Genomic DNA, 25,107 nt, shown 5'->3' on the forward strand with positions numbered 1-25,107 from the left:
TTGTAATAAATGTCCATTTTTACACCATTGCTTTGTGTTTATATGTAATTAGTTCTGGTTTTTGCAGAGGAAAGAAGAGGCTACTCAGTGCTAGCTTAAAAAAAAGGGAAATTTTATTACAGTGCTTAAGCTGTTCTTGAGCACTTTATTAAAAAACGTGAGTATACTGTGTCCAAGATCAGTTATTTACATCCATTTAAATTGTACAGAAAGCAATAAATTAGCAAGTTTTTGGAAGGCTTACCACATTAAACATGAAATTTATTAAAGTGGATGTTAAACTGATGCGGTAGTGCCACTTCATTTGAAAATTAAAACAAACCACATGTTGATCAAGAGAGGGTTCTGGATAATACAAACTCAATATTCAGCTCCTTGAATGCAATTATGAGCAAGTCAATGCAACATTCACAATCCTCATCTCAACCAAAAATTTCTCAGATTAATCTGTTCTTCAGCTTTCTAAAAGAACTGAACTGGTTGATGTTATCAGCAAAAGCACAGGAAAACTTACCATCTTAGGGCATTTCTTAATCTTAACATGAAATAAAATTTTGTTTCTTGAATTTCCTGTCTTATGGGGAAGGGTGGGGGGGAGCTAAAGAATCAGTTAGAATTTCTGGATTGTTTAGGCAAGTGATTGTTGGCTTGAGTGTCTTCACTTCATTGCTGAATCTTAGTCTTGAACTGGAAGAGGCCTTCCTAAACATCTCCTGTTCCTTTTGCATTAACGCCATGATGATGGTCATTGCCCTGTGGCTGCCTGTGTTAAGTTACCATGTGCCATGGGTTACACTTGTATGGCTTGCTTTGTAATCAGTCTCATAGTCCACTGAAGTGTAACTTGTCAATGTTATATCTTTTTTTTTTAATCAGAGATAGATACTGAATTCAGCTGATACATCAGCACTGAATAGAAGGGTGTGTGGAAGAATCGGGGTTTATTTTAATTACAACGAACTTACAGTGAAAGCAAAATCAGCTGCACTCTTTAGATGATGTAAGAAAGTAAATTAAGCTTTTAAGTTATTAACTAGCATAGACTTTCATGTTTTGTAAGAAGTGCTGATCCAGGACAGGAAGCAATAGCATCTTTAAGCAGGCTCTTGCATTTCTTTTGAGAAAATGTTATTTAGCACACAGGAATGTAACTGTAAACTTCAGGGCAGTTTCTGATACACTGAATGTGTTAATGCAAAACTGAATCTGAGAAAGACATGCTATCATCAAAGGACATAAAGCTGGAAGCTACTTGGGATGCATTGCAGACCATCTGCCCTATGAGCAAGGAACAGGCCAGAGAGGAAAGGCCTTTTCACGTGCGCTCGTTCCCCCTCCGTAACAAAGGAAAGCCTTGCATTCAGCGTGTGGACGTGCGCTACGCCTTCTCACCACCCCATGATGGTGGTTCGCTACTCCGCACAGGCAGAAAGGACGAGCGCATGGAAGCAGCCGCCAGCCAGAACTGGAGGGCATGCTGCTGCCGGGGGGCAAGCCCGGTTCCCAGCTGCCTAAGCGCTGCCAGGCGGTAATACTTGCTGCCGGTGCTTCCCACCGTGCTGTCATGACTCGCCTTCTGCCGCTGGAAAAAAGCGACCTTACTGCCCAGCTCGGCTGTGTTCCTGCTCCCTCTGGAGCAGGAGCAGGGCCTGCTGCCCACCCTGACTGCAAAAGGAGCTGTCTGGCAGGCCCTGCAGGAGGGGCCCCGCTGCTGCCCTAACCAACTTCTTGCAGCAGTGTGTGAATGCCTGCTTTCATAATCACTCTGAAGCACCTCAGTGATCTTGCAGAATTCACCGTTGCAAAAAAGAATTTTGAAATCCACTGCCTTTAAGCAGTCATTAAAGACAAAACAAAACTTGGCCGATATTAATTCACTTTATAAGGTCCTTTTCTGTGGAATACGCAGAATAACACGCAGTGAGAAGAAGCTATTCCTTGCAAATTTAAATCCTTTCTGTGTTCTGGGGCTTCTCCCCTTTGGAAAAAAAAGAATTAAGCTTAACGTTTAAGAAATTCTAGTCTCTTTGTCTCTTCAGAATAAATAGCTCACTCAGCTAATAAGGAAACACAAAACCATGCATATAACACTACTTAAGATTATGAAGTAGGGAAACAATACTGAAATACATGAACTCTGAAGTCAGAAAACTGGTTGAATTCCAGGTTTCATGCTAACAAATGCAAACTAAATGTCAGATCTACAGCACTCGGTTTCTGTGTAATAAACAGACTGCATGTGAAAGTGAATGATAATTACAGGTACCAGTCCTACACTGCATAGGTACAGCCAGTAAGGTTGGGTCCAGACCTCAAGAAAGCAAGCTGAAGCTTCAGCCATTATAGTAGCAGAAATAAAGTATATTTAAATTTTTACATGCATCTCTGAGCAAGTCTTTTTTTTCTTAATTATAAGAACTTTTTTTTAAAAAAATACAGCAGCTCAGCTTCCCAGATCCCATTACAAAACTGTGGGGACAAGGAGCCCAATTACCTGTGGAATTCTCACGTGGGTCTTAGTTGGCACTTGGTTTCTAATCCTACAGAGGCCTACTTTGCTTATGTCACCCGGCTGGTCGCAGGTTCCCACCACCCCTTCCACCACTTCGTTTGTGCTCAGTACCTGATTTCGCTCAGATAACGCTCAGCGATAGCCTGCTGCACGGCACAGGGTGTACAACGTACTACAGATGGCGTAAGTCAACTCTTCCACCCGAGAGCCTTAACCAGCAGGCTAGCTGACCAGCACGAGTTGCAGGACACACGGCAGCACCAGTGGAAGGAAGATGTCATTGGCCTGTTGGTAGCACGTCTCAGCAAGTAGGAAATGCCAGTTCAGTTCTGCTCCAGGGAACTGAACCAGAGTTTGCCACATTCTGCACAAGTGACCCAACTAGACAAGTGAGCATCTATGAAAAAATAGAAACCTAGGGGAAAATCTGTCTGGAAGGTCTAGTCAGAAAAAGATACATTATGAGAAACAGGTGGTCACAAATTTCTCAAATAGAATTTAAAACTTAGTGCTGTCTACTCTTGGAAATACGCCTTTCAAACAAAGTTATTACTTCAAAAGTTATGCTATTAAATTACAATTCCTATATCTGTTAATAACTAAAACATTTAATGAAATTAACTAAGCTACAATTCTGCCTACAGTTATGACAATATATAGTGAAAGTTGGGTTTGAACTGAACATCAATATATAGCACTTTTGTTGTATTACTCCATATTGGACAACAGTTACACATGAAAGAAGGAAAATGTATAATCAGCATGCTAGGTGCAGTATGCATTTAGAAAAGCAAAAATATATATATTATATCCAGAAGCAATGTTCACTCACTCTTAACTATCCTGGGGGAAAAACGTTCTTGCTGTGAGGAATGCTATCGTAAAGTTTGGATATCCAGATTTTCTACAGGACTTTATGTTGTATTGTTGGAGTCACAATGAATATCTATTTGGGAGCACTTCATGTCTACTTTAGGCTTCTAACTTAGGTGGTCTGAACAGTACTCTGAAGGCAGGAGCCCAAGTTCTTTGGAGAGGCTAAAGAGAGGGAGGTATCTCTGCAGACCGTTCAGGGCACCTGCACCTTCAGTGCCACAAACCGCTCCCTCCAAGCGTCTAAGGACACCTAGGTGCCTCGGTGAAATAACTGAAGTTAAGCAGCGTGAAGTACAGTCCATCTAACAGCATTTAAAAGTGAATACATATTGGTAAGGATTTATCTAATTGCAGGTACTTTGCTAATACAGCTATCATTTCAAAAAGGTTTTGTGCTGATAACTTCATTTTTATGTACCGTACTCTTCACCTTGACCGTAGGGAAGCTAGGCAGTAGGGTGCCTTAAACTGTTTGTAAAATAAGCCTAAAAAGGCTTTAAGCCAAGTCCCCCTCTCCAAAAAAAACTAAAGTATTGTTTCAGGTATAAAACCTTCAGTTTCTTTAGCCACTCTGCAACCATCTTGAGCCTTCACAACTACATATATGCACCTTCAGTTACCAGATGTACACTTTTCTACCACTCCATCACAGGTTAGGCAGGTTGTTTCCAACTACCAGTGGTACACAATCAAGAGGTATGCAAAGTATTTTCTATCCTCACTCGAGGATTACAAGTGCATGGTCCCCGCTCTTACTTGAGGATTAAGGTACTGAATAAATTGATTGTTTTTCTGTGTACTTCCTAGTTAGCTTTAGTCTACTGGAATCCCTACAGGCAATTAGCTCAGCAGCTTAGGGGAGAGAGAAAAATCCAACACTTATGACCACAAAGCTCCTACTGGGCAAGTATTGTACAATCAAACAATGATGTCTTTTAGATCCCTTTTCTCCAACTCATAACATGATTATATTTACTTTGTCTAGAAAGAGATTTCCCATAAACAGACGGAAAATATAAATGTCAGTCTTCTACACAGACTTCAATTTGCAGTATGCTGTGGTGTGAATTTACAGCACACTGGCTGTTCTGTACTAACTCCTTACAGGGACAGTAAACACTTAACACACACGTAACACAGAAATAAGCATATACCAAATAAGCTTTACTTCTCTTTCTATTTGTACTCAGTATGCATCCAGATGTTGCAGCAGTTCAGAGGGACAGAGTAGCTAGAGTACTTGACATTCACACCTTATATAGGACTTAAACTTTTAATTTTCTGAAGCTTAGCACACAATAAACTAGGTTCCTTTATTAGGAAGAAACATTTTAATGTGCAAGAACACTTTATTTGAGTTTCAAATATATCTGGTGCCCTATTGGAAAGATTTCTTTGTCAGCTCTACGTTTGATCAACTAGCAACTTCTAAAAGTAATTCTCACTTTGTTTTGGGAGTTTCACTATTTTTTCCTCTGCTGCTCGATCTCTTTTTACCCCTGCTCCTGGATCGAGAGGAACTCCGACTTCTGCTCCTACTGCGTGTTCGACTATGACTTCTGCTGCGACTGCGGCCTCTCCTCTTTCTCCCCCTGCTGCGAGACCTCCTCCTTTCTCGACTTCTTGACCTGCCAGACCGGCGCCTTCTCTTGTTTTTGCGGCGATTCTTTTTTCTCTCAGATTCTCCATTTCTCCGGTAAGAATGATCTGGGCTTGGGCTGCCTCTCCTCCTTGACCGGCTGTAATAGTCATCACGATGGCTCGTTCTGTTTCTCCTTTCAGAGTTTTTAGACAACTGATTAGTCCGTTCAGGAGAAATACGTATGTCTCTATTGGCCTCCCAAAACTCATTGTTTGGATTTTTGAATACATGAAGAAAGTTGCAGTGTTTCCCTCTTGGACACTTCTGCCTTTCAAATAAGCCTGCAACAGATTAGGGTTTGCTTTTTTATGAACCAGACCTATTAAATCTCTTTCTTCATTATGTTCCTACTGGAAAGAAACTTATTAAACTGAATTTTGCTTCTTCAAACAGAAAAACATGCATCTGACCACCTATCAATTTAATTCACGCAACATTATTTTTCAATATGTACTTTTCTTGGAATTAACTTTTTAACAGCTATGAAGGTTTTAGCTTAAAAGGATTTTCATAAATAATGTTACTACCTTAATCTAAGAATGTAAATATAGATAAGTCAAATGTGATAGTTACTGCTAAGAACTGTTGATGGTTCAGAAACTGCTGTTGCTTTTTAAAGAGATAAATTACTACTTCCTGTAGTTCCACCTTAAGATTATTATTTCCAAAGCTAGGATCCAAACTTTCTTTTCCAGTCCAAGGTAAATCCACTAGAACAATTCAGACACTTATGTGACATGGTGTGAATATTCCTTTTCCTTCCTAGATCTACACAAGCAAGTTAGCATATTTGTCTTCCAAACAGAAATGAACTGCAACATTAGGCAGATCTGAAAGCCACAGGCTAATTCCCTTTTTTTCACTTCCATAAGTACTCTTTCAATAAAACACATTCTCTTTTCCAAGTGTTTATGTGACTCACCACATATAGCAGTTTTCCACCTTGTCACAGGACAAAATTCACAATGAAGCTGTCGGCCTGCATACCATCGTCCACTGAATAGCGCAAGAGCTGCCTGACAGTCCTTCTCCCTTTAAAAAGTAAAAATCACACATAGCATTATCATCATACAATCATTTAAGATGTTACTTACCAATTTTAGGCTCCCATTACAGTATGAGAATGAATCACTTGGATTATACAAACAGTGTTCACTGTTCTAAAACTTAGTAAGGTTGTGAGTACTTACGACTGGTACTGGACATACACATTTCCTCGCAGGTGAGGCTCATAGTTGCAACTGACCTAAGGGGATGGAAACCTTAAGTTAGTGCAACGGAAGTTTTATGCTATACAGCAGCTCACACATGTTGAGATGGCAGCCATTCCCATTTATGACAGCTCATCAATAGGAACTTACACATTATTTTCTTCTGAACACTTAGTTTTAGCCAAATAAAGGATTTTGAACAAAAAAAAAAAAAAAAAGGAAAAAAGTGCCCTTCTGGCTTATGTTTGACTGTTTCCAGCATTATGCTTTGATTAAAACTGGGATCTCTGCTTCACTTAGTCCACAAGACAGCTTGTACTCAATTGTCTCACACTTGTCTGGGCCAACCCTACTGTGCAACAGCCAAATCCTGCTCTGAAAACAATTAGTAGTATCCTCATGTGGAAATGTGGTATTCATTATCGTAAGAGAATCTTCAGAGCAATTTTGCTTCACAGCATCCCTGTGAGATGAGTTAGAAAAACTGAAGTCACTAGCTTTAACTGTACAGTTCCGAAACACCTTTTTTTCATAATAATTTAGCAAAGTATATCTAAAGCTCTCAAAAATACACAATTTAACTTCCAAAAGCTTGTTGCTAGTTACAAAGGATTCTGAAACAGGCAGGCCCAAGCAGGCTAGAACCCAGTTCTCCAGGGCAGAACTGTGAGCCCAGCCTCTTCTGCCCCCAGGCCTCTTCTGATATCCGCACCAAAGGAGGCAAGTGGCTCTTTTCATCGCTGAACCCCGACTGACCCTCAGAGAGTACCTCTCTGTGCACTGGGTTAGGCAGGGGCTTCAGACACAACAACAAGCAGTTGTGTAATTAAATTATTTAAATTATTTGTAATTTAATTAATTAAATTAAAAAGTAATTAAATTAAATTAATTAAATTATTTGAGATAAACAACATCAACACAAGAACAAGCAAGAATGACTTTGCCACGGACACTTTTGGGTGGGAAAAGAAGTGTGTTTTGTAAGGAACTGCCAGATTCTGCGGTAGCTTCCCAGAAAGAAGAATAAAACCTTGGGCTACATTGGAACGGGAAGTCAGCTGGAAGAGGGGGTGTGTATAATCTGATTCTAAATGGTAGCAGAGACTCAACTAAATCACAGCTAAGATCCTTGCAGCCAACACGTAATTTCTAAGCATCTCTAATATAATGAAAATGCCCAGGAGAATCATATTACAGTTGCACAATTACTTCAGAAGCTAAGAATGCCACACTAAAAGCTCTTACCCCATTATTAGTCGTAGGGACCCAAGTATGTGCAACTTAGCACAGCTGCATATAACAACGATACGAAGTCGAGGATGAGTTTGATGGTACGACAGCACTTCAACCCACGCTCCACTGGGAATCTACATCCCGCCTTCTAGGATGGAGCACAGCTTGCTAATATCCCATGAGTCAAAATACAGAGGGGACAGCCCTCCAAACAAGTGAAGGTTTCTTACCTATAAAGCTCATTAGACAACTATTGAAAATTCACTTTTTCTACTTTCCTCTTGCTTGAAATGCTAATACAATCTCAGTTCTGAGGCAGCTGTCCGTAGATAGAAACAAAAGGAGAAAATGCACTGCGTGCCTCCTGGTGACTGCAGAAAAGCAGGAATGGCAAGCAGAAAGGGATGCTGCAGTAGGTTCTGCTACAAGGAGATTTCACCATCTATGCTGCATATTTTGGGGCAACATGGGACTGTTAACACACATCATTCATCTCCGAGGTCTTCATTTACAGGTCCCTCTTCTCCCCCCCCGATAAGAAATCATAAAATAAATGGGAAGAATTCAGGAAAGAACATTGAGCAAACCAAATGCAGAAACTAAGGGTGGATGGCAAATCTCAACACCATTTATGTAACTTACCTTTTTATAATTCTTCCTACTGAAATATCTACTACCTTTTCAGTTCAGTGTCATTTGATTTTATTTTATCCAACCAGTCCTAAAATGACATTGTTTGGGTGTATACTCCAAATACATTTTATACTCCCACTATTTCATTCCTTAGGCCCAAATACAATGGCCCAGATACATTTGTACTGTCTAACAGTCTTAGTGGACCCTCTGGGGCTTATCACAGGCTAAGTAAAGAAAGGACTGTGAGGTAAGTGGACTGTTGAGCAGTATGAATAACTTGCAACATAAAAGCACAAGCTTTTATAACAGTTCAGGGGCACTGGAGAGAAGATTCACCCAGAGTAAGACAATGCTCTGTAACAGCAGTGACAAGTTTACAGGTGACATGAGAGATACACAGTTTGCTGTAAGGACACTCTATAGTTCTCTAATGTACATGGGATTTAGCTAGGGCATGCTGGACAGAATTCCTGTTAAGGCTAGTAAAACACAACTTACATGGTATATGTTACGAATTTAACAAGCGTATTTAACAAGCGTAACAAAGGTATTTAACACTCAGATGTATACCTTGAATTGAACAACCTTCCCCACATTCTGAAACTCAGGGAGCACGTCCTCATAGAACTCCAGGAACTGCTGGTAGGTCTCCTCATCACTGTACTCGAGACTCGCGTCCGTGTCATAGTCATCTCTCCGGCACTGCTCCATGCCAAAAGTAATGAACATCCCTCGGACGAGTAGTGTCTTACTAGATGTTGGATAGTTATGCTTGCGAGAACACCTGGACATTTGTAGTGAAGAAAGAAAAGTGACAAGATCAGCACTTTCAGCAGAAGATGCACTTGTTGAAACTTCAAATGCTTGCCATTTTGAGTAACAGCTATTACAAAAGAAAATCCGTTAGAGGAAGATCAACATATTTAAATTATTAAAACAAATCTTTTGGAAGTGAGTTTGCGTATAATCTTAATGCTTTCTGCCATGCATAAATACATTCTTGCTGAAGAAAAGCACATCTGCAAAAGCTATAGATACCAGTAACACAACAAGAGCTAAAGTAATTTCTTTTAGGCTACTAGGGTTAAATGTGTTCTCCATTTCTGAAGGGCTTTAAAGAAAGGCTACTGACAATCTTTTAAGACATTTTAAAGCAAGTCCCTGCTCTTCTTTTTGCAAACTGAACAACTTTTACTGAAGTTGTTCTCATCATATGGGGGAGCAGGGAGGGAGGGAAAGCACATTTAGACCTGAAGCTGGATGAGTACGAGACTGATATTTTTCCACTTTTAAAAAAATGCTTCTTATAAGTAAGTCTTATCTTAATCTGCATCTTCTCAGCAGCCATAAAGTATTAGATCTCCCTCACCATCCACCATATTCAGGCCGCCTCCCTCACATGCTGAAATACAGTTCTTCCCCACAAACCTTTAGATTCAGTAAGAACATAGATGTTAGCCACCATGTTTATTTCACAGTGCTTTATGATCTCCGTTTCAAACACTTCCCCGAGCAACTGGGTCATGCACTCTCCAACGCATTTCTCCTTTTTATGACATGATCAGAAAAATAGTCAGACTAGTCTACTCTCTTTATCTAGCACTGGCAAAGCACAGACAAATTGGAGGGAGGTCAGGTCTCAAAATAGGCAATTACAACCAAGACTTCAGATAGGAAGTTTCTTTCTGCATCCAGTCAGTCAGAAATTGACTCTCACTTTCTGGTTGGCACCTTAGACTTCAAAAAACAAACAACAAAAAACAAAACTCCAAAACTAAAACTAAACCTGGAGACAATTAATTTGATTTTATTTTTTTTTACATTTTAGAAGCAGCTTCATTTCACTGTTCTATTTGAATGATAGAACTCAAAATATTATACCCAACCAATATTGTCTGTATACAAAATGATTATAGCACGTTATAGAACAAAAGGAACCCCAAGGAAAATGAATGACCCAAACCCCAGTATTACTACAAAATATTAGGGTTTGAATTACTGGGCAAGTTAATAATGGTGAACTCAGACAGTTTTAGCTTCTTCAAGACATAGTGAGCTTTGACAAGATTCAACAATTACTTTACTGATAACATTGGCTCTCAATTTTTCACCATCATGGTCCATTTCAGCTTCCAATCCATTCTTCCAGTCCTCATTCTAGCTGTACCTCAGTCCTTCAACTTATGGTCAACACCAGAGGTTAAAATGACCAGAATATGAAGGAAGCAGGTATGTGAGGAGGAGGAAGGAAGACGAAGGAGAGGTAGCAGAGATCAACAACTACAGGTGAGAGTAGGGCAGAATATGATATTTCTCAGTATTTATCTACCAAGCCCATTCATAGTTCAAAGCAAAACTGATTTTTATCCAATCCATAATTAATCCAAGGAGGTCACCTCCATTAAATACCACTGAAACAAAAATACTGCAAAGATTACAAAGAACTCAACATTTGAAAAGCAAAAATGCTGCCTGCAGTGAAATAGCTGCCCAAAGTTTTATTTAGGAATTCAACACATATTTCAGAATAGAAAAAAGATGTGGACTTGAAGCTTCCACAGGGTTGAATTATCACATAATTATCCACAATATACACCACACTAAAACAAATTACTACTAGGATAAAGAAAACTACAATAGATAGACCACATATGGTTCAGTTATACAAATTAGTAAAATAGCCTTACTAGTTTATGCTGAAGATTCATGTAATAAGTATCAGAGTCTTTCCCTGCTAAGCTATTTTTCCTCTTTAACACACGCAAAAATTCAGGGATTATCTAGCCAGATATTGCATTTGGGTAATCATCTTTAATAGTCACCAATGAACCTGTACTCCATGAACCCATTTATACTTTATGCTTCCTCTATGTCCTCTGGCAACAAGTTTCACCATTTGTTTAATATGAGAAAGTACTTTTTTTTTTTAAAGCTGGTAAACACTCAGGGACACCTAATTAAACTATTTCATAACAAAAGCAAATAATCCTTCCCATCCTGCTCAGGAGTTCAACGTTCATCTGCCACAGTCCTCTTCCATAATCTCTTTCAAAGTAGAGTCTAGACTAGTTAGCCACTCCTCCTAGAGAAGCTGTTCTCTGATCATCTTGTTATCCTTCTCTCTTCTTGCCTTTTACTACACTCTCTTTCTGAGATAGGGAGCACACCCTTAACAGTATTAAAAAAAAAATAATCAAGAATGAATGTATCACACATTTAAACAGTATACAAACAGGAGAATTCTGGAAGCTACACAGCAGCTTTCTCAACTGTGCAGATGTACCTTAACTTGCTTTAGTCCATTTGAGATTTTATTTTATTTTTTAAAAGATGCAGCATATGCAAATTAGACAAGATAAAAGACATCATCTGACATATCAAGCCTGTACTAATAGCAGAAATCAAATATATTCTGTCTGACTGTATCTGCATCTCTCAGAGCTAAGGAAAAGTCAGTTTGACCAATGTAACCAGAATGCACCATCAATAATATGCCGTAACAATAAATAGTTCAATTCCAGCCAGGCAACGCTTTTTCTCTCAGTCACAGAACAGAATCACAGAATCATTTAGGTTTGAAAAGACCTTTAAGATCATCAAGTCCAACCGTAAACCTAACACCGCCAAGTCCACCACTAAACCAAGTCCCTAAGCACCAAATCTACACATCTTTTAAGTACTTCCAGGGATGGTGACTCAACCACTTCCCTGGGCAGCCTGTTCCAGTGCTGGACAACCCTTTCAGTGAAGAAATTTTTCCTAATATCCAACCTAAACCTCTCCTGACGCAACTTGAGGCTGTTTCCTCTTGTCCTATCGCTTGTTACTTGGGAGAAGAGACCGACACCCACCTTGCTATACAGCCTCATTTCAGGTAGCTGTAGAGAGCGATAAGGTCTCCCCTCAGCCTCCTTTTCTCCAGGCTAAACAACCCCAGTTCCCTCAGCTGCTCCTCATAGGACTTGCTCTCTAGACCCTTCACCAGCTTTGTTGCCCTTCTCTGGACACGCTCCAGCACCTCCATGTCTCTCTTGTAGTGAGGGGCCCAAAACTGAACACAGTATTCAAGGTGTGGCCTCACCAGTGCTGAGTACAGGGGCACGATCACTTCCCTAGTCCTGCTGGCCACACGATTTCTGATACAAGCCAGGATGCCATTGGCCTTCTTGGCCACCTGGGCACACTGCCGGCTCATATTCAGGCAGCTGTCCACCAACATCCCCAGGTCCTTTTCCACCAGGCAGCCTTCCAGCCACTCTTCCCCAAGCCTGTAGCGTTGCATGGGGTTGTTGTGGCCCAAGTGCAGGACGCGACACTTGGCCTTGTTGAACCTCATACAATTGGCCTCAGCCCATTGATCCAGCCTGGCCAGGTCCCTCTGTAGAGCCTTCCTACCCTCAAACAGATCAACACTCCTGCCCAACTTGGTGTCTTTTGCAAACTTCCTGAGGGTGCACTTGATCCCCTCATCCAGATCATTAATAAAGATATTAAACAGAACTGGCCCCAGCACAGAGCCCTGGGGGACACCACTTGTGACTGGCTGCCAGCTGGATTTAACTCCATTCACCACCACTCTTTGGATCCAGCCAGTTTCTTTACCCAGCAAAGCGTATGCCCATCCAAGCCATGAATAGCCAGTTTCTCCAGGAGAATGCTGTGGGAAACAGTGTCAAAGGCTTTACTAAAGCCTTGGTAGATGACATCCACAGCCTTTCCCATATCCACTAAGTGGGTCAGCTTGTCACAGAAGGAGATCAGGTTAGTTAAGCAGGACCTGCCTTTCATAAACCCATGCTGACTGGGCCTGATCACCTGCTTGTCCTGTACATGCCACATGATGGCACTCATGATGATCTGCTCCATAACCTTCTCCATCACAGAGGTCAGGCTGACAGGCCTGTAGTTCCCTGGATCCTCCTTGCGGCCCTTCTTGTAGATGGGCATCACATTTCCTAACTTCCAGTCGACTGGGACCTCCCCGGTTAGCCAGGACTGCTGGCTAACAATGTCTAGTTCCATCATGAATAACAGAACCACATCCAAATACATGAAAGTATTTTGTATAGCAATTTTTCTTCAGTTTGTGGATGACCTCATGAAGTTGCTTCCCTTTCATCTCTCCAAAACACTTCTATGCTGGTAAATATTCAATTGATTACCTGTCTCCAAATCGGCAGGAACCTGTTTTAATATAAAATGGGCAATTCGCTCTATCCTTCTCTGTTCCTATATTCTCTGGGGGCTCTGGGTTATGCCAGGTCACACCATTCTCCAGCTGTGGAAAAACATCAAAATACACAGAAGTTAGAAAAGAATAAAGAGATGTAATGTAAAACTACCAATTATATCCACATGCAATTACGAACACTGTGCTACTACAAGGCAAGCTGAACCTATTTTAAGCATTGTTTTATAAAGCTGCCCAGTGCCTTAGGTCTCCAGTGATGGAAACTTATTTTCTTGATAATTGTTCAGTTTTAAGAACAAGTCTATATTCATAATTTTTTTTGTTGTTGTTAAAAAGAAATCACCAAACTGGATGTTTTCTTTTGCTAAAGGAAAAGCTTCTTAAGATTTTATAACCAAAAGAGTTGCAATAGTATTTGTTCCTCAAACGACGATTTCATTTGTCATCTACAAGAATTACAAATATTGGCACAGATTCTTTCCATTCAGGTAAGCCCGTGACCTACTTCACTCCAGGACCCACTGAGCAGCACTTTATACACCTGGCAGATAGAAAGCTAGGACTATTTACTTATTTGCCTTTGCAACAGCTCAAAGCTCAGTAAGGTTATCACTATCACTTTTTATGCAGCTAGAAAAGGCTAAAATAAAAGTAACCTGCCAAAGGCCAGAAATAAAAAAAAATTAAATTCATAGTTAGCACTGGAATTAAAAGCCTCCATACTGCTCATCTCAGGCCATTAAGATTTCTGTAACTGAAAATGGAATTATCAAGTTGCAAGCGTTGACTGACTACAAACAAAACACACATTTTAAAAAAGGAATTTTTATTTTGTTAGCCAAAAGATCTGTGAAGCTGACTAGCCTAAGTTCTCATTTTAAATCAACTGAAAACTGTTTCTTCACAAGCAGTATTTGACCCTGTTACTAGTTCTGTTCTTGACTCTCAGACATAATTTTCTTGCAACAAAACAGCACTGTCACTTCAACAGTGTCAACAGTAAGTAACTGAACCCTGAACTGATACTATAATCAAGTCTCTAATACACCACATTTCTGCCTATTCCCTTGCAAAAACGGCTGCATTTTGAGCTTGAGCTCTGGGCAGGTAATAGTTCAGAGCATTTTTCTACCCATATTATGAAATAAAGGAGTTAAGAGTCCCTACCTAAAAAACTGTTTAAACATAATTTGGAACTGAATGCAACTCCAGTGTAGCTATGGCAATCAATATACAATGGGTTAATTAAGTTAAAACTTAATTTTCAGATTCATGCAGTGGTTTAAGCAGAGCAAGAATCTTCACAAGTTTAACCGTATGACAGGGATAAAAAGCCAAATTATTCTCCAAGGCAAAAGGAAAGATTGAATTCATCCTCTCTAAGATTCAAATGAAGACTGCAGTTTTCTTTACTACACACTGCCAGCTTGAGATCCATGCTCTTCCAGGCACCAGAGCAGTCAGCCGCTCTCTCCCCCACCTTTTTTTTTTCCCTTAAGGATCTGTGCCCTCCTCTACTGCTAAACCCTTTTATTTAGAGCCTGCCATCTGCTTAAAAAAACAAGTTTGTCTTGCCACCCAGAAGGACTGACAGATTTATTTAGAATTCTAATTCACAAATAAACCATCATGCAGTGTTTTTTAACAGCACACGGCAGTATTTCCAGATTCATTTTGACTCAGATCTCCTGAACAGGAATAAGCATGCACAACTGCACTGCCACCAACCAGCCAGAAATATGCTTAATTATGTTCCACCCAGTAAATAGTTGTTTACAGCTCCTGCAAGCCACTACATATTAAATTTATTCAGGCCATTAGGTTCTTGAGAGCAGATGGACAACACGCTAGAAGGCAAACACCGGATGGCAATTAAATTACTTTTCAGTTCTTCTTCAAAACGCCTCTGAGCATACCTGGCTTTCAGCTTGATCCAGCATCCTCTGCACAGCTGCCTATAAATGGTGCAAACACAGGACTAGTGAAAACCCTGAGGACACGCAAAACATCTGGTTTCTTTAGTTAAGAACCTAATTTACAATACTCAATGATTATGCGTAATAAAGGTTTGATGGGGTTTGCTTTAAAAACTGAAGTTTTACTTTTGCTCTGTAGCAATTCATGTACTAGAAAGCCATTAAAGGATACATCAGATAAGACCCTCGTGTAGATGATTTTCTAATCTAAGTGCTAGACAACTTTAAAAGTTTCATTTTCTTCTTTTTTAAAACTATAATTGAACTACTGAATACTTAAATATATCTCCTGCTCTAGTACTCAGTCTGGTTACAGTTAAACTCATAATCATTTAGGGGCACTAAACTTTTTAACTTAGAACATTCTATGTAACACACAGAAAAACACATTGCTTAGTGAGCCTCTGTTAAAGCAAAACATATGATATTAAAAGTTTCTTAACAGTTATAAGTTCACTGTATCTAGCCTTCCAAATACAGAAAAACAATGAGGATATTCTTTCCCTTCCTTCTTCTAAGTGGGCTGAGCAAAACAATAAAGTCACTCTCCAAAACTGGCTGGAAATTAGTTCTAACAAATTATTCTAAGAAGTTCCAAGAAAAAAGACATTTCAACATAACCAATACAAGAAAATGTGCTAGCATTGTTCTAATTTGGAAGAGAATTAATTAAATTAAAAAAGAGGAAGAGCAAATAAAAAATAAAGAAGTGCAATCCAAGATGAGGACCCAGACAGCATCTGGTACTAATGATCAAGTATGTCAGATATTATCCACCCTATTAAATAAATAAATAACCAAAAAAAAACAAAGCAGAAAAATCTATTTTCTCATCTTAGGGAAGAAAAAAAAATATTTTTTTTAATCAGTAAGTCAGAATTTGACTAAACTGCTGTTTCAAGAGACAGGCCAAATCAATTGAACAACTTTCCGCTGCTGAAATGGGTGGCTCCACTCCCAGCTGGGTACTCAGTTTCCCCCTGGGTGCCTGTCAATGCCCTCTATGAGCCAATTTAGCTCACTAAACCAGTAAAATAGTAACCCAGAAAAAAACAACACAAACAAACCAACAACCAACAAAAAAGAAAGCGGCTTTCACCTAGTTCAGGGAACCAAATTAGCCCACTGAGGGCTTGAACAAACTCAGACTCAAGGAGAGGGAAGGAACAAAATCCTGTTACCATGGTTCAACTCTCTTGGAACTATATCTCAACCTTAAATAAAGGACACAATCATCATTTTCTCTCCCTACTCTGCAAAGAGAGAAATGGGCACTTAACACAAGAGGAAGTAAGACAGGAAATACAACAACTGCTGTTCTTCATTCCTCGTGCAAGCATTGCTCAATCAGTGACACAACCAACTATTAAATGCAGGAGACAATACTGTTTGCTCCTGTCTCTTCTCCTGCTGTGGCTACCAGACACAGTAGCAAGACACCTCCCAGTGAAACAACTGGAATCTTTTGCGATTGTGGAGAAGCTAAAATGTCCGGATCCTAGAAAGCTGCAATCCCCCTTTACTGGCAATAGGCCAGGCCTCACGTTGGATTTCTGTACAGGACATCTTACATCCAGGTCACTCAACTTCTAAAACTTAAGAAGAATGTATCGTTAACAGAAATGTTATCAATTACTAGTATCTTCAGTATCATTTTTTTCTCCACCCAAGGAGCTCTGAAAAAAAGATACGTCCTGTTGGATGAGTCATGTAAAGAAGAGCTGTAATATATCTTTTGATTAAGAACTGTGTTAAGGAACAGCAGCAATGTAATTCCATATTCCATATCCTCACTGGGCATTTTCTTCAACACTGTGTTCAGCTGGGACATTAAGCAAGGATTATCTTTAATGTATGATGCAAAAAGTGCACATATCAGAACCTGCATTCACAGCTACTATGAATTCACTGCATTACATGCTATGAACAACCAGATGCGCTAAAGCTAGTTATCCTTCTAGGTATATGGATTCACTAGACCCTCTTTAACAATAAATAATAGTTTCAGGAATTTAGACAGAATGGAGAGAAGAAGTAACTAACACATTTATATGTTTGCTGATTAGAATAAAATCCCTCTTCAACATGCATGGACTGTTGCATCTGATAATGTAAGAGGATATGTAACATGTTTATCCGCCCACTGCCAGGAATCACCTCTCTCTCTCTCTTCTCCTGTTGTTTCTGCTGTGCCACTTCTCTCTCTTTTCTTTGCTGCTCTTCCCATTCTTCTTTGATCTTCCTCTTTATGATAAAAAAATATTTTAAAAAATTATTTAAGGAAACAAATGCTTTATAATCAGTCAAATTCAAAACTATCATGTTGCATTACAACTCCTTGACCATTAAGTTTTCATCCAGTCATAAGCAACTAAATCTCTTGACAAAAACCCTTTAAAAAAGTCTTTTTTGTTTTTTCAATTTTGCTCTTCTAGAATGGAAGAAAGAAGAGCTTATGCTTTCAAACATACCAACGTTAAGAAAACTGGGTCCACTACAGAACAGTAAACGCTATTACACTAAGTCTACCTTATTGCCAGACACAACTGTAACAATCAGTTTATACATCACCTCTTCTTCTTCTTGACGTTTTCTTGCAGCCTCTTCTTTTTCTTTCTTAAGCTTGAACTCTTCTTGGGCCTTTTCTTCTCTCAGCAACCACTGCTCATGTAGTTTTTGTCTACCAAGGAAACCAGATACCACTTAGACAAAATCTAATGACTACCCACAACTGATGCAATTGTCATGCATACAATCCAAATTTATTAGTTGAGCAATAACTACAGCTTATCTAATCTTTAAAAGACAAAATTCCACAGGAATCATTCAGGCTTTAGAGAAAAACTGTGTCCTGAAATATACAAAAAGGATTCCATTTTACAGAATATATTGAAACTTTCCAAAGTATCAAAATGGAATTGACTACAAACATATCTACTGCATATATGCCATTTTTTTGATTTTTCACCTTTCTGCCTCAAGTTTTTTTTCTTCTTCTTCTTCTTCCTCCTCTTCTTCCAGTTCCTCCTCTTCCTCCTCAGAAACTGATTCATCTTTTTCTGTAGCTTCTGAGAAAAAACACAAAACAATGCTTCTAAATAACTGGATGTTATAGTCAGCAAAGATACACAAAATTATATCCTTTTAAAAAACAAGAAGATTAAAAAAAAATCACTACTAGTTCCACTGACAATACAAACACTTCACAGTTACCTGAGTCTCTTAGTTTGGCAAGAGCCTGCCGCTTTTTTTTTCGCTTTTCTTTCTTCAGAATAGCTCTGTATTTTTGATGGCTGAAGATAAGAGAATATTATTTACGTCAAAACACCCAAACAAAAGATTTTTACTGTCATACATGCACTCAATTTACATCAGCAGTACAAAACCTCGCAAACTGCAAAATTAACAGCCATTCATAGGAAACAGTAACTCTACAGGGACATCCGACATGACAATGAAATCTGCAGCTATGCTGTTAGAGCTGCATGTGGACAGCGGCAACAATCACATATGGACACAGCACAGAGGGTCTCATCCTTCTTGAGCTCTGCAGTATTTGACGTTACCACCAACTCCATGAAATCTCTCTTAGCTCCTGAAACTTGGTCACTAGATAAGATTAGGGAGAAAAATTTGGGGATCTCTTACCCTGTAATTTTGGCACACCTTTCAGCACATTCTAGGCTTCCTCTCTTTTACACGGTATGAAATTTTAAGTCCCGTCCCTTTCCTTCTCCCTTGATATTCTCTACAGGCAGCAGTCTTAATGTATAGATAACAAAAGCACACTTAATAGCCACCACAGATAATGCTCAGGTCTACCCTTCTGCTACTGAAGCTTGGCCACTCATCCTTGCTTGTCTGACAGCTCTGCAAGGCTGCCCAGAAACAGCACCATGTTTTCATTATGGTTAAAAACCCTCTTAAGTATCTGAAAGACTTTTCGTATCAACCCCTTTTCTGTCATTTTTCATTCTAGCTCTCTTCTTTCTAGCCAGTTGGTAATGGAAAAACAGGGGGGGAGGGATGATCTTCAACTCTTGTTATTCTGCCATACCAAATATTGACGGGAGATCAAAATCTTCCCATTTTGCAGTATGTAACTTTAAAAGATTCCATAGGTGTAACTCGGACAGCCAAAACCTCACCCGCCTCTCTAACCCTTCCCTTCAGGGTTACTCACAAACTCACCATCTGCACACCTGCGTGTGCCATCGATAACATCGTGGTGGTTATCCTGGCAGCACAGCACTTGCCCTCAAAGACCAATGCCTGACTGCACGCTCTGCCCACATCTGAGCCTTCTACCTTTGATCAAGCAAGCCTAGCGACTCCTCCTGTAAAGTCACCTGCCTGAAAGGAATCTCATCCGCTCAGCAGGTGCCTAGAGCTGACAAGCGAGGATACCTCCTTCCCAGTTCCCAGGCTTTCTTAGGTGCTCTTGAAGCCCAAGGAAAGAAGAAAGAGAGCAACTCTCCTCACTCCCGGGCCACAGCAGCAGATGAGGAGACAGGCAAACAGCTGAAGCGTACGGAGCAGCTGCATCCCAGCCGCTTCAGGGCTGGGGCTCGCCTCTCCCTCCAGCCACACGGCACTGGCGAGCAAGGCCACTCCAGCAAGCGGGGAGCGTAGGCGCTTGCAAAGACCTGGAGGCCTGGACCGCGGATCCCATCATCTGCGGAGGGGACCGGCCGGGGCACAGCCCAGGCATGCACATGCCGGCTGCCTCCCCGCGCCGCGGCCTCACGCCGCCCCACGGCCGCCGCCGCTTCCCCCGGGCGTGGGGAGTTGACCCCCGCCGTGCCGGCAGCGCGAGCAGGCGGGCCGCAGCAGAGGCCCAGCAGCGGCCGCCCGAGCGCGCTCGGCCGGGGCGCAGCAGCGCCGGCTCCCCCCGCGGCCGGGCCGGGCCGGGCGGGAGCCCCGGCAGCGCCGAGCGCCCCGCGCCGCTGCACCCCCCCACCCCCCGCGGCCCCGCCCGCTTCCGGCCCCGCCCCCCGGGCGCCCCCCGCGGCCCCGCTCGCCGCCCCCAGTGCCAGGCCGCGCTCCCAGCCCCTGCCCCCACGGGCGCCGGTTATCCCCCCGCCCCCGCGCGCGGCGGCGGCCAGTCGGCCATGGCTGCTGCCGCACGTCGCTGCGCCACTCCCAGGCCCGGCCGCGAGGCGGCCTCAGCTTCGGCCGCCGCGCGGCCGGGCGGCCTCGGCCGGGGCTGGGCCGTGACCCTCCTCGGGGATCCCCGGGCCCTTCCCCTTCCCCCTGGAGGCGGCGGGGAGGCCCGGCACCGGCCTCGGCCTCGGCCTCACCTCAACTTCCCCAGAGGGGACTCGGGCAGCAACATGGGCGCCGCCATCTTGCGTTACCAAGGGGATGTCACGTGACCCCACGGCGGAAGGGCGCAAAATCCCTTCCGGCAGCCGAGCGGGGAGCGGCGGCGGCGGCGCCAGTGCCAGTGCCAGGGAGCGCGCGTGCGCGGACTCACGCGCAGTAGGCGGCCGTTGGGGAGCCGGGCTCTCGAGCCGCTTGGGGGAGGGCGGCGGCGGCCGAGGCCGAGGCCTGGCCTGGCCTCGCCTGGCCTCGCCTGGCCTCGCCTCGCCTCGCCTGGCCTCGCCTCGCCTCGCCTCGCCTCGCCTCGCCTCGGCTCCCGGAGACGGGGAGCGGTGCGGGAGCGGGGGTGGGCAGCGCAGTGACCGGAATGGGACGGCTACGGAGCTGGGTCGTTAGTCGGGGTGGGCAGCGGCGCTTGCTGTTTCTAGGCAGCCTCGTCACTGAGGAGAGTGCCCGGAGGCACAGGGGCCGGCGGCTGGGGGTCATGGTTTTCCAGCCGCTCTTCAGCCGGTTGTAGTAACCATCTGAAGCTACAGCTCTAACCGGCTGGGTGGTGAACGCGAGGGAAAAGAAAACCAGCTTTGGGTGATTACACAGAACCGACTAGTACAGCTGCTTTCAACATGCTTGCACGCTGTTAGAGCTACCTTTGCAAAATCCAGAAAAGCAGACCAGAGCCATTCATTTGTTAAAAGTTGAGGTGGAGTTTGTGTTACTCCTCCTGTCAAAAACACTTAGGATTCAGTGAATGCACTGAAAAGTGACGCTTTAAATTTCAATTTACTAAACTCTCTTTAAGAAAGACCAGAAAAGAGTCAGTCTATTGAACCTTTCATGGTGATACCTGTAATTTTCCCAGCCCTTTTGAGTAAAGCAGTGCATGTGGTGCACGGCGTCACAGCTAGCCTGGGGTTCTTCTGCATGCTGCAGTGTCTGCTATGTGGATGCTCCCCAGCTGTAGTAACTAGCTGCTGGCAGCTTGTGCTCTGTAAGTTGCGTCGGTTACTTTGTGAAATACATGTGGAAACATGAGGTGTGCTATGCCTGCTATGAGGCGAGTTTCCAGCGTGTCTCTCGGCTGCTGTGAGCACAGGTGATGGATGGCTGCCCGGGCCTACAGCCTCTCTACAGCTGAGGGAAGTCCCGGCTCCAGTGTAGCAGGGGCACACCAGACAGGTATATTGGTGAATTAAACTGACACTGCTGATATACTATCATCATCATCTCTGAGGCATACTACCTGTCTTGATTATAAACATATTTCCTGGCAGGAAATGCGTTACAATGCACAGACCGTCATGGATATGATGGGTCGAAATATGCAAGTCGTCAGTAACCAGTTCCTCAGTGGCATGCATTATAGATTGCAGCCTTCAGAGGCAGTGAATTTGTAGGTTTTATTTGGGCATGTTTTGCATAGCCATTAATAATGTACATTGTTGGTTAAGATCTAAATTATTGTCATAAACCACAATGTAGGAGCTTACTTCATATATCCTAGAGGTAGTATATTGTATAAATAGTCTGAGCTGCTGGCAGTGAAGCATACCAGAGCAGGCTTTGTCAAAATCAGAGTAATTGACTGTGCTGTTCATTAACAGCATAATGAGTAGCCTCTTATTTATTCTGAAGCTCAGTGACGTTATTCAAAGCAAGCACGTGACTGCTATAGTCAGCAGTTACGTTTGCTATTTGACCAATGAATATTCAGACCATGACCCCTCTGCTGTTATTTAACCGTGTTTCAGATTCTAGATTGTCTTTTAAAATGAAAAGGGTTGACATCACTATTACTGTTTGCTTATGCAGAACATACATGTAAAATAACACATAATTTGCTGCTTCTTGGATGCTGAAGATGGCAGCATTGTGCATTTTACACCTGATGAACCATTGACACCCATGAAAGTTCTGAAAAAACACAACCAAATGTGTTTCATAAATCTTATTTCATTAAGGAATTACAACTGTAACTTTTCATCCTCCTTTTAACAGAGTAAGTGCCATAACAACAACCTTCATTTAAACTACTTCTAAGTCAAAATTGAGAAATTAAATCATTTCTTTCATTGGTATGCTACATTTCACTGTGGCATTTTCCCAGTATACTTGGTAAAGAACCATCTTAAGCTCATATATTTGAGTAGTGAAAAGGAGGATCTCTTTATAAGAAAACACAAAACAGATCAGCTATTACAGATACTCATCATGATTCTGGAAAAAGCTACCATGCCTCTTTGAAACAGGAATACAATAACTGCGTTTTCCTCCATTTTGTTCATTCCCATTAATTTATACACGTAACAGCAGCTTGATATTCAACTACAGGTGCAGAATTACATACAATTTAATTGGTGCAGTGTCAGAAAGAAACAAATATGGCATTCCACGCAAGAGGCAAGGGCCATTCACATCTCCAGAGTAACATAGCATTCTAGGCAGTAGTTGTTAGCCTTTACGCTGAGGGCTAACACTGTACAGACCACAGGCCTTTTCAAGCATAGTTTATTTTTGTGGAAACTTTCAAGTTTGTGGAACTCACTCTTCCATGTTTCCTAAAGAAAAATACAGCTGCACAGTATGGTACTACGTGAACCCCATCATGCAAAGGTCGATACCAGGTGCACTGATTATGCTTCACAGAATAGCACAGAACAGAGAAACTTTTGTCATCCAACTTCCAGTTACATACCATATTCCATTATAAATCTCTGCATGTCTTGTAAGGTCTATCCACAGAACTATGCATGTGCAGTAGACCAGCTCTGAGCAAGAGTACAGGTACTCCATTTAGCACACATTTGCACTTCGTTTCCATGTGGTTCTTATGGTTTCCATTCCTCTCCTATTTCCTACCAGTGTGGACTGACATAAGCAGGTAAGAAGTGTTCACTCTCTTTGTTGTATGCCCGAGCCCCGTGAGGAAAAAAGAAAGATACATTTTAGAGGCATACAGATTATTTAACAGTTGTCCTCATCATAATTTTTGCCATATGCTCCAGTAGAAGAGCAGTGCATTTCCTTATGGAATTGTACAGCTTTTATTTTCCTGGCTGAAGAAAATGGACGTAGGAGAATGCGTGGGAAATGTCAGTAAATCAGTAGCGTGGATTTGGTTGACTCAGCACACGTCAATTAGGAGACATTCAGGAAGTGTGGGTTTGGTATGGGAAGTGGTCAGTTTTAATTGACACTTCAGGGCTGTAGATCATACTATAAAGTTCATAATGAAGTGGTGGCAGCAGCACCATCCTTCACCATCCCCTCTACGTTTCTGTTTGTTCATCCCCAGTGCCAGCCCCGTTGTGGGCAGTCCTCGGTGCTTTCCACTGCAAAGTGCATGGTTCCAGGCAATATACATGAACTCTAGAGAGTGCATCCTTCCCCCACCTATTGCCTAATGGCTACACTACTGTCTCAAGGGGTAAACAATTTCTCACATACTGCCCACTTCTGTGAGCACTGATAAAAACTCCGTGACAACGTAAGTCACTTTTGCATTATTACAGTGGTGACAGTGGTGGCGGTCCTCATCCAACACCCCGTTCCCCCAAAAGTTACTGGAAAAACTCCCATTTAATGAGACTCAGGCTGGACATATATCAGCCAGCCTGGTCTATTCGATGATGCTGACATCACTTAGATCCTAATCTCACTGACTTCTGAAGTCTGCAAAAGACGTGCAGCATTTGTCGTTGCCATTGCACCCAGGGAACTGCAAAGCACTGTGTACAATTAGATCTGCAGTTCTCCAGGTACATTTCCATGAGTGACTAATGCTGACAGCACATTGACTCCTTCCTCATAAGAGTTGAACACAACTATTTAAGACTAAAGATTAACTTCCTTGGAGTTTAAAACTGTTAATTTGTCAAATTTGAAAACTGAGGTTAAGTTTGGCCATAGCTGTTAATTAACTTATATGATAGCTATCAATATTTTACTTTCCTGGGATTTTCCATTTCAAAGACATTGAAAGAAGCAGAAAAGTACACTGCTAATCACATTGAGAAGATGGAAGGGTTTTGTTTGTTTTACCAAGTCATATGCTTTCTTGAAATTTCAGTCCTCTCTTGATTTGTTTGGAAGTCCAAATTATGGTATACTGTTAAGTATATAGATACAGATAATAGATGAACTTCTGGAGGTCACAAGCACTGAAAAAAATTACAGAGGTACTGTTATTTTCAACCAGCAGGCAAATTCATGTAGTACAAGAAGAGAAATAGTTCTTTGCACTAGTTCAATAATATTTCTAGGATGCAGATTGTGTATGAGATTCTGCATGGCTATGACCTGTAGCTCAACAGTAGTTAGGAAAAACACAGTTACTATAAAAGAGGAATTATTTAAAAATCTAACCTCACAAAGTACTGAATTAAAAATATACCTTGCATATATGCATGTAGATTGTTATTTGTTCAAGCAAACTGATGCCTGACTGATTAATCAGTGACAAACAAATGCAGACATGCTTAAACAGTGCTACATAACTTGCCAAAATGGGA

General features: G+C 41.8%; 1 protein-coding gene across 2 annotated transcripts; it reads right to left on the bottom strand.

The window, feature by feature from the left end:
- Positions 1-99: 99 nt before the first annotated feature.
- Positions 100-20,700, bottom strand: ZRSR2 (zinc finger CCCH-type, RNA binding motif and serine/arginine rich 2). Of its 2 annotated transcripts, none has more exons than XM_072849347.1 (11): positions 20,578-20,700; positions 18,491-18,570; positions 18,246-18,345; positions 17,849-17,957; positions 17,435-17,521; positions 15,218-15,256; positions 13,273-13,388; positions 8,681-8,894; positions 6,221-6,276; positions 5,953-6,062; positions 100-5,311 (listed from the first exon to the last, which is right to left on the bottom strand). In XM_072849347.1, exons 1-11 carry the CDS (start codon positions 20,622-20,624, stop codon positions 4,830-4,832), a joined length of 1,440 nt encoding a protein of 479 aa, XP_072705448.1. In that variant the 5' UTR covers positions 20,625-20,700; the 3' UTR covers positions 100-4,829. The 2 variants fall into 2 exon arrangements, with proteins under 2 accessions (XP_072705448.1, XP_072705452.1); XM_072849351.1 differs by lacking the exon at positions 20,578-20,700 and adding an exon at positions 19,627-19,661.
- Positions 20,701-25,107: the final 4,407 nt, after the last annotated feature.

Source organism: Ciconia boyciana, chromosome 1, assembly GCF_034638445.1.
Source record: "Ciconia boyciana chromosome 1, ASM3463844v1, whole genome shotgun sequence".
NCBI lineage: Eukaryota > Metazoa > Chordata > Aves > Ciconiiformes > Ciconiidae > Ciconia > Ciconia boyciana.